The sequence below is a fragment of the Triticum aestivum genome, chromosome 5A (assembly GCF_018294505.1).
Source record: "Triticum aestivum cultivar Chinese Spring chromosome 5A, IWGSC CS RefSeq v2.1, whole genome shotgun sequence".
NCBI lineage: Eukaryota > Viridiplantae > Streptophyta > Magnoliopsida > Poales > Poaceae > Triticum > Triticum aestivum.
Window position 1 is genome coordinate 410,641,615 of NC_057806.1, and position 9,893 is coordinate 410,651,507.

Below are 9,893 nucleotides of genomic sequence, written 5' to 3' on the forward strand. Positions count from 1 at the left end.
CAATACTGGTGCAATTGCATTGGCAAAGGAATCCAAATTTCACAAGAGAACCAAGCACATCAAGAGATGCTTCAATTCCATCCGCAATCAAGTCAAGGAGGGAGACATAGAGATTTGCAAGATACATATGGATCTGAATGTTGCAGACCCGTTGACTAAGCCTCTCTCACGAGCAAAACATGATCAACACCAAGACTCCATGGGTGTTAGAATCATTGCTATGTAATCTAGATTATTGACTCTAGTGCAAGTAGGAGACTGAAGGAAATATGCCCTAGAGGCAATAATAAAGTTGTTATTTATATTTCCTTATATCATGATAAATGTTTATTATTCATGCTAGAATTGTATTAACCGGAAACTTAGTACATGTGTGAATACATAGACAAACAGAGTGTCCCTAGTTTGCCTCTACTTGACTAGCTCGTTAATCAAAGATGGTTAAGTTTCCTGACCATAGACATATGTTGTCATTTGATGAACGGGATCACATCATTAGAGAATGATGTGATGGACAAGACCCATCTGTTAGCTTAGCACTATGATCGTTTAGTTTATTGCTATAACTTTCTTCATGACTTATAGATGTTCCTATGACTATGAGATTATGCAACTCCCGAATACCGGAGGAACACCTTGTGTGCTATCACATGTCACAACGTAACTGGGTGATTATAAAGATGCTCTACAGGTGTCATCGATGGTGTTTGTTGAGTTGGCATAGATCGAGATTAGGATTTGTCACTCCGTGTTTCGGAGAGGTATCCCTGGGCCCTCTCGGTAATGCTCATCACTATTAGCCTTGCAAGCAAAGTGACTAATGAGTTAGTTGCGGGATGATACATTATGGAACGATTAAAGAGACTTGCCGGTAATGAGATTGAACTAGGTATGATGATACGACGATCCAATCTCGGGCAAGTAACATACTGATGACAAAGGGAACAGCATATGTTGTTATGTGTTTGACCAATAAAGATCTTCGTAGAATATGTGGGAACCAATATGACCATCCAGGTTCCGCTATTGGTTATTGATCGGAGATGTGTCTCGGTCATGTCTACATTGTTCTCGAACCCGTAGGGTCCACACGCTTAACGTTCGATGCCGATTTGTATTATGAGTTATGTGATTTGATGTACCGAAGTTTGTTCGGAGTCCCGGATGAGATCACGGACATGACGAGGAGTCTCGAAATGGTCGAGAGGTAAAGATTCATATATTGGAAGGCTATATTCGGACATCGGAATAGTTCCGAGTGATTCGGGTATTTTTTGGAGAACTGGGGAGTTAGGGGAATTCATCGGGGGAAGTATTGGGCCTTATTGGGCTTTAGTGGAAAGGAGAGAAGGGCCACAAGGGGAGGCATCGCGCCCCCCATGGGCTGGTCCTAATTGGACTAGGAGGGGGCGGTGCCTCTCTCTTTCCTTCTCCCTCTCCTCCTCCTTCCCTCTCTCCACCTCTTGGAAAAGGAAGGGGACTCCAACTAGGATTGGGAATCCTAGTTGGACTCCCCCTATAGGCGCGCCCCTCCTAGGCCGGCCTCCTCCTCCTCCCTCCTTTATATACGGTGGAGGGGGCACCCCAAAGACACACCAAAGTTTCTCTTAGCCATGTGCGGTGACCCCTCCACAGTTTTCCACCTCGGTCATATTATCGTAGTGCTTAGGCGAAGCCCTGCTTTGGTAACTTCACCATCACCGTCACCACGCCGTCGTGCTGATGAAACTCTCCCTCGGCCTCAGCTGGATCAAGAGTACGAGGGACGTCACTGAGCTGAACGTGTGCAGATCGCGGAGGTGTCGTGCGTTTGATACTTTATCGGTTAGATCGCGAAGACGTTCGGCTACATCAACCGCGTTACTAAACGCTTCCGCTTTCGGTCTACGAGGGTACGTAGGCACACTCTCCCCTCTCGTTGCTATGCATCTCCTAGATAGATCTTGCATGATCGTAGGAATTTTTTTTGAAATACTGCATTCCCCAACATTTGTTGGGTTGGCATAGATCGAGATTAGGATTTGTCACTTCGAGTATCGGAGAGGTATCTCTGGGCCCTCTCGGTAATGCACATCACTATAAGCCTTGCAAGCAATGTGACTAATGAGTTAGTTACAAGATGATGCATTACGGAACGAGTAAAGAGACTTGTCGGTGATGAGATTGAACTAGGTATGAGGATACCGACGATCGAATCTCGGGCAAGTAACATACTGACGGACAAAGGGAATTACGTATGCTGTCATAATGTTCGACCGATAAATATCTTCGTAGAATATGTAGGAGCCAATATGGGCATCCAGGTTCCGCTATTGGTTATTGACTGGAGAAGTGTCTCGGCCATGTCTACATAGTTCTCGAACCCGTAGGGTCCGCATGCTTAAACATTCGTTGACGATATAATACTATATGAGTTATGTATGTTGGTAACCGAATGTTGTTCGGAATCCCGGATGCGATCATGGATATGACGAGCAGCTCCAGAATGGTCCGGAGGTACAGATTGATATATGGGATAATAGTGTTTGGTCTCCGGAAGGGGCTCCAGATGTTTCCCGAAATGTTTGGGTACGAGAACACTTTATTTGGGCCAAAGGGAAAAGCCCACAAGATTTTTGGAAAAACGCAAAAGGAAGTTTTGCAGAGTCCAGGGGCCAGACGCCAAGGTCCCTGGCGTCTGGCCCTGGAGTCCGAGAAGGACTCTTACCTTTCGGGTGAAACTGACTTTGTGGAGGCTTTTACTCCAAGTTTCAACCCCAAGGCTCAACATATAAATAGAGGGGCAGGGCTAGCACCAAAGACACATCAAGAATCACCAAGCTGTGTGCTGGCAACTCTGTCCCCTCTAGTTTATCCTCCGTCATAGTTTACGTTGTGCTTGGCGAAGCCCAACGGAGATTGTTCTTCACCAACACCGTCACCACGCCATCGTGCTGCCGGAACTCATCTACTACTTCGTCCGTCTTGCTGGATCAAGAAGGCGATGACGTCATCGAGCTGAACGTGTGCTGAACGCGGAGGTGGCGTACGTTCGATACTTGATCGGGACGGATCGTGAAGGTGTACGACTACATCAACCACGTTGATAAACGCTTCCGCTTTGCGATCTTCAAGGGTATGAAGATGCTCTCCCCTGTCGTTGCTACGCATCTCCTAGATAGATCTTACGTGATCGTAGGTAAAAATTTTAAAATACTGCGTTCCCCAACAAAAACTTGACACGCAATGGTGCCCATGGCTTCCATGTGAGCTTCCAGTGGGGATCTTCGCAGGACCCAATGAGTAGGGCCCGGTAGCATGAGCTGGCAGAGTATTGTCCGGAGGTCGTCCATCTCCAACTGAGGGTGTCGTGGGTGGGCGAAAGCACAATGTGTCGTACACGCCTCCATAGCTCGACGTACTGGATCAAGGCAGTGGGTCCCAGTGCACCCATGATGCCTTGCACCCAAGATCTGAGGTGGAGAGCATCCCTCAGAGTGCATGATTTTTGTCGGCGGCGAGGAACGAGCGAGTGCACGAGGGGGGCGATCTCTACCACTGATCTACCGTCGATCTAGTGGTCGCTCCAGAATTTGCAGGTGGTCCCATTGCCAACCTGCCATGTAGTAGACGCCCTGAAGATGGCGGCGAGGAACGAGCGAGATCACATTGCTACTATGCCCCCTAATTAACTGTTGTTTCCACTCAACAAATTGCTTTTATTGGCATAAGACACTTCACACTTATGTACAAGAAACTAGTGTGTTTTATAAGAAAAAGGAACATGAGCCCAGTTGAGTTCCACATTAGGGAAACAAAAACTTGCACTTTTTGCCAAAAAAGATTTTAAAAAATCTTGTGCTCACTTTCAGTCAAGCAGGTGACACTGTGACACGTGGCCACTGCTTCTTCACGAGCCATGGTACAAACTGGGCCCACATAAAATCAGCTGTTCCGCGTCGCGGCTTCCCCTTCACCCGTTTCCTCTGCGCGCGCTCGCCTACCTCCCCCCCTCCCAAATTCGTTCGTTACTTCCCCACTCCGCCCGCCGCCCGCCGGCTGCTCGACGAATTGCCCGTCCCGTCGCCGGAGCGATGATGCCGCCGGCGCCACTTGCCGCGATGCTTATCCTTCCCTCGGCGCCCTCGCTGCGACCGCGGCTCGGCCTCGGGCCGTCCTCTAGCCGCGCGCGCGGAGCCGCCCTCCATGCCCTGCCGCGCCGCCTCGAGCTCTGGCACCCACGCCTCGCCGCCGTAGAGAGCGGGCCTCCTTCCAGCCAATCTTCTGCCCCGCCGCCTCAGCCTAGCTCGGAATTGCTGGGCGGCATCCCAGGTTCGGCATCCGTTGCTTCTTTGTTGCTCGTGCACGTGTTGGTGCGTTGATGTAATGATGCGAGCTTTCGCTGTTCTTGACAGGATTGGATGCGGGGTTCGGAGGCGGTGGTGGTGGTGGTGGTGGAGATAGAGGTGGTGACGCTGATCTCGGGTGGGTGCGGGCGTTCCCGCACGTGCTCACGGCGTCCATGGCCAATTTCCTCTTTGGCTACCACATTGGGTGCGTAAGAGAATACTCCCTCCGTCCCAAAATAACTGTCTTTGGTTTAGTACAACTTTGTACTAAAAAAGTTGTACTAAATCAAAGACACGGAGGGAGTAGTTAGCAACCTCAGGATTTACGATTACATATCCTTTCTACGAGTGTTGAACTGGACGTGCCATTTATGTGTTCTTTCTGAATTAGATTTAAAGTTTAAAGTTTAGAAAACATGCATAGACCTGAACTTGTTTTTGAATATCTTTGATTAGTAATCTCAATCAGTTGTTATGCAGTAGCTGGTAGTCACATCATTACTACATAAATTTTGTATAGGAAATGGTGCAGCTGTCATCAAAATTCGTGTGGCTTCAAGGAAATTTAAATGATCAATGTCAGTTGAAATGTGAACACTGAATTTGGAATGTATGTTGAAGTATGTGTATTTGACTGTTTAATGGGCTATACATTGCAATGTTATTTTCAGTTTACTGGTGCTGATATCTATGTTATGTTAAAACATTCTAGTAAAGTCTCGGTGCATGATGTAATTTGCAGGGTCATGAATGGTCCGATAGAGGATATTGCACGAGAGCTTGGTTTTCAAGGAAATCCGTTTCTCCAAGGTCTTGTGGTCAGCATATTCATTGTCGGTGCATTCTTTGGGAGCTTAGGCTCGTCTGCGCTAGTTGATTATTTAGGTTGTAGAAGGACTCTTCAGATTGATAGTATTCCATTAATTCTTGGGGCTTTCATCAGGTACTTTTTCTACATTCGTAGGTTTATGGAGTTTCTTCTTCTAACTGCTGTCGTAACATAGTTGTACAGAAGTTAACATCAAATTCAGTCTTTCCTCTTAACAGCATGTCCATTTCATAAACATCATTTGTTACGTCTAAAACAATAATACAGCGCACAGGCACATTCGTTGGATGAGATGCTCCTGGGAAGGTTCCTTGTTGGCATTGGAATTGGCGTGAATACCGTGCTTGTTCCAATATACATCTCTGAGGTACACTTCAGAAATGTGATGCTTCAGAATTGAACTGCAGTGCTATAGCACTATGCTTAGTCTTATACCCAGTTCTCATGTCTTGATTGTTTCCAATATCTCTGTATCAGTTTTCGCTCTTTTTACATGCTACTACATACTAGGTTGCTCCAACAAAATACAGAGGCACTTTGGGTACTCTATGCCAGATTGGAACATGTTTAGGAATAATTGCTGCACTTTCCTTGGGGATACCTTCTGAAAGTGATCCACATTGGTGAGGCACCTTTCGTTGGCTTTTCTGCTATGTTAATGATGTAAGTTATCATTGGTTTAATTTTTTTACAGTGCCCGTGATCATGGAACAGATTCATAACAGTTACTTATTAATCAAGCAGATTCATAACCTTTTTTCTCACATATCTCAGTAGTATAGAAGAATAGAACCAATGCAAAGGTTATCAATTGTTGAAATAAATCATAGTCATATGAAGAATATTGCACTGTTACAGCTTTACAGGAGCCCAAATTTCTAGCTTTAACTACTAAGTCTCGAGACTTTACATATTAAAATAAACACTTTGATTTTGAACACTTAACATTTTTGTTAAGCTTTGTGAACAAATTTCTAACCACATGCATTTTATTTTTAGTAGATTCTTAACATGTTGCCTAATTAATATTTTGGGTTCCTTTCCATAGGTGGCGAACAATGCTTTATGCAGCATGTGTGCCTGGTTTTTTCATTGTTGTTGGAATGCAATTCGCCGTTGAGAGTCCACGCTGGCTTGCCAAGGTGTGCCTTTGCTTAATTGTGAGTTTCATTTAGTTGATCAAGACCATTCGCATGAGTACATTCCATCATGTAGCTTGGGAGATTAGATGATGCCAGAAAAGTGGTAGATAATATTTGGGGAGTTTCTGAAGCGGAGAAGGCCATGGAAGAAATGAAATCTGTTGTTGCAAACGACGATTCACAGGCTAGCTGGTCAGAACTTCTGGCGGAACCCCACAATAGAGGTTGTTTCCATTACCTATATATTTCCTTTTGCTGTTCCTTCTTTTGGTCTCTCTTCCTGCTATGAATAACCATAATATGCTTGTGAACTGTATATGTTCGGATTTGTGCATGCCCGCTTATGTATCTAGGTATGGATGTGCACGTTCCTGCACTTACATGCCTGCTTGAGGTTTTGCATCTCATTTTTGCATAACTTTGAACACAAATATCATTCTTTCTCCACACATCTTTTGTAAAGGAGAGGCCATGACCTTACCTGGAAGCATTTTTCTTTGGTATATTATGATTTTTTTCATTAGCAATAAATATTCTCTAATGTATATGCAGTTGCATTGATTGGAGGGTCGCTTTTCTTTCTGCAACAGTTCGCTGGAATAAATGGTGTTCTCTATTTTTCATCATTAACATTCCGTGATGTTGGTATTACCAGTGGTATTTTGGCAAGCTTATATGTTGGAGTAACCAACTTTGGAGGTTAGTTAAACTCCGTTATTCATGTTCTTTATGTTGTATTTTATTCATAAACTCATGTACCATGTTTTGGGTGGTTTTAGGGGCACTTGTTGCTTCAAATTTGATGGACAAGCAAGGACGGAAGAATCTTTTGATAGGGAGCTATCTTGGAATGGTATGCAGCATTTTTCAGGCAGTCCGACATAATCTTAAAATTTTTGTAAAAAAATATCTGCATTTTCCTTTTATTGGAGAGTTGATGGCGAGTATATTGTTCCTTTGGTGCGCCGATATGGTTTTCCTGATATTCAGGCAATCTTGCTATGTTGGTATGGTCCTTGTGCAAATACTGCTCTTGTTAAAAATAATAATCTAATGCCACTTTCTTCCCATTTTCAGGCATTTGCTATGTTCCTCATAGTGTTTTCCATCAGCTTTCCCCTTGATGAAGGCGTTGGACATACCCTCTCAGTTACCGGAACTCTTTTGTATGCACTTTTACCTTCTTTCTCTCTAGCATATTCCTCATTCCATGGTCCACAGCAATTTAAAATGTGAGGACTAAACCTCGTTGCATTGCAATCACTTGACAGTTGTGACAAATAACCAGAATCTTGGTTAGAGACCTCACTCATGCTATTTGTGTTTCACTAGTATTGAAATTGGCTAGGTATGTCGCTCTTTTGTCCATGTGTACAGAAAACTTATGATTGCATTTTCAGGTACATTTTTTCTTTTGCTCTTGGTGCTGGGCCAGTCACTGGAATTATCATACCTGAGCTGAGCAGTGCCCGGACACGCTCAAAAGTTATGGGGTTCAGCTTCACTGTACATTGGGTATGCACTCTACTCACTCTGTATCAAGAGTATTGTCCAGTCTCAAAAAAAAACTGTCCTGTCTACCCCTATATGCTTATGGAATTGATTGTTTGTCAGATATGTAATTTTGTGGTGGGACTATATTTCCTGGAGCTCGTAAAGTTGTTTGGCGTCGGAGCGGTGTATGCAGGTTTCGGCGGAGTCTCCTTGCTGTCCGCACTTTTCGCTTATAATTTCATAGTTGAGACAAAAGGACGTTCTCTTGAGGAAATTGAGTTGTCTCTGAGCCCTGCTGCCCCTGGAGAACAAAAGTAGAACAGGTTGTTGTATTAAGTTATGCCGATGGGCCAAAAAACAGCATTCAACTGCCTCGATGAGTTTTTGAGCCGAGAAGTACATGCACACCAATGCCTGTGGGTATATCTGGAGGTCATGTAGAAGCAGTAGCTCTTTAGCAGCAACAATTTATCGCACAGAGACACGGTTTTGCCTAACTTCGATCATTACGCCCATGTATATAATACATCATATTGTAATTGAAAATACACCCCAGTTGATAATAGCGCTAGCCATTGGTGTGCTGTCTAAATACTGGGTAGAGCAAATACCATTCTTGTATATGTAGTTTGCAGTTCTTTATACATGAATTTTTTTTTTGCGGGTCTTTATGCATGAACATTGTGTATTCTTCCAAAGATGTGTAGTCATAGCATCGATATGGCTTGAGGGCAACGTATCCTATACAAATTGATAGTTTCAACTTGGCATTCAAAGTACTCCCTCCGTCCCGAATTACTGGTCACAGAAATCGATGTATCTAGATGTATTTTTAGTTCTAGATATATCCATTTTTGCGACAAGTAATTTGGGATAGATGGAGTATTTCTCGGGTGCAAGGAAAACAAATCTGCTGTGAGTAGCGACTGTTTCACATCCATTTGTCTTCTTTATTCTTTTTTGCGAAGTGCACGAATTCGAAGTTGGAACTTTTTCAAGAGCACATAACAGACTATATCGTAAATTACGCCTTCTTTCTTTCTTTCTCGCAGAGCACTTCTCGTAAGCCCCACATCTGGACAGACTCGCGCAGGAAACAATTTATACGCGCTGGTCATTCGCCGCTGAGGCACCCGCGCTGGAGATATTATCGCCGGTGTTTAGCAGCCAAAACTCCCAGGGCAAATCATTTATAGTTCTAAATCAAGGCCATGCATAGATTTCCTTTCTTTTACTTTGAAACAAGGTTGCTAGACCTGCCTAGGTGACGAGTATTTTTAAGAGCTAATCGCAACAAAAAAATATATTTTAAGAGCTGTGCAGTGTGCACACACACGCTTCTACCCACTGCACGACCGGATTCCTACTCACTACGACTATACCACACCTTAGTTAACTCGAAAGGAAAGCGAGCGGAGCTGATATTGTCTCGACTGCTCGCTTGGCTATGCTACTCCCGTATCCTGTACGGGTAATAACACAAACCCGCCTTCCTCCGCTCCGCTCCGCCCACCCCACCCCCCAATCTCAAGATAACATTCTTGGGATTATTTAATTTGCTCGACGTAACCAGCCCCAACTCTCTGATAGGATGCTCGTGGTAAACCGTGAGCAATGACCGACCGGCCTTTCTTTGATCGTCGTTGTTTATTGGGGCAGAGGCCTGGAGATCTTTTGGTGAGGTATTGCGAGTGTTGAATGTTCAAAAGGAGTGGAGATATTTCGATGCACGTCTCGAAGATATCTGGTAGTCGGCAACTACCTGCCTAAGCATGGGTGACGGTTTAACAGCAGGCCGTGCAATTTTCTTATAGTTTGCTCATCATGGTTATGTAGCTTATCGCTTCCTGTGCCCATCATATGACAACCCGAGTATTCTGTAATAGTAGTAACTTGTGAAACTGAATCTCAATCGCAGGGACTGGCTGAGTTTTCTCTTCCGTTGTCGCAAGGAAAATTAAGGAAGCATTTGTAATTCATGAAATAGTTTGTGCAGCACATTTGATGCTTAAAAAAGCCAGCGTGGTAGGACGACATGTATATTCCCGGAGCCCAGGGAGTATCATGTAAAAGAATTTAGTCTAGCCGTCCATTGGTCTA

At 44.3% G+C, this 9,893-nt stretch overlaps 1 protein-coding gene across 1 annotated transcript; it reads left to right on the forward strand.

Moving 5' to 3' along the window:
* Positions 1-3,943: 3,943 nt before the first annotated feature.
* On the forward strand, positions 3,944-8,464 carry LOC123103669 (probable plastidic glucose transporter 1). The gene is made up of 12 exons (XM_044525330.1): positions 3,944-4,311; positions 4,395-4,533; positions 5,071-5,271; positions 5,425-5,524; positions 5,668-5,780; positions 6,206-6,299; positions 6,373-6,523; positions 6,852-6,998; positions 7,079-7,152; positions 7,377-7,465; positions 7,700-7,814; positions 7,914-8,464. Exons 1-12 carry the CDS (start codon positions 4,074-4,076, stop codon positions 8,109-8,111), a joined length of 1,659 nt encoding a protein of 552 aa, XP_044381265.1. The 5' UTR covers positions 3,944-4,073; the 3' UTR covers positions 8,112-8,464.
* Positions 8,465-9,893: the final 1,429 nt, after the last annotated feature.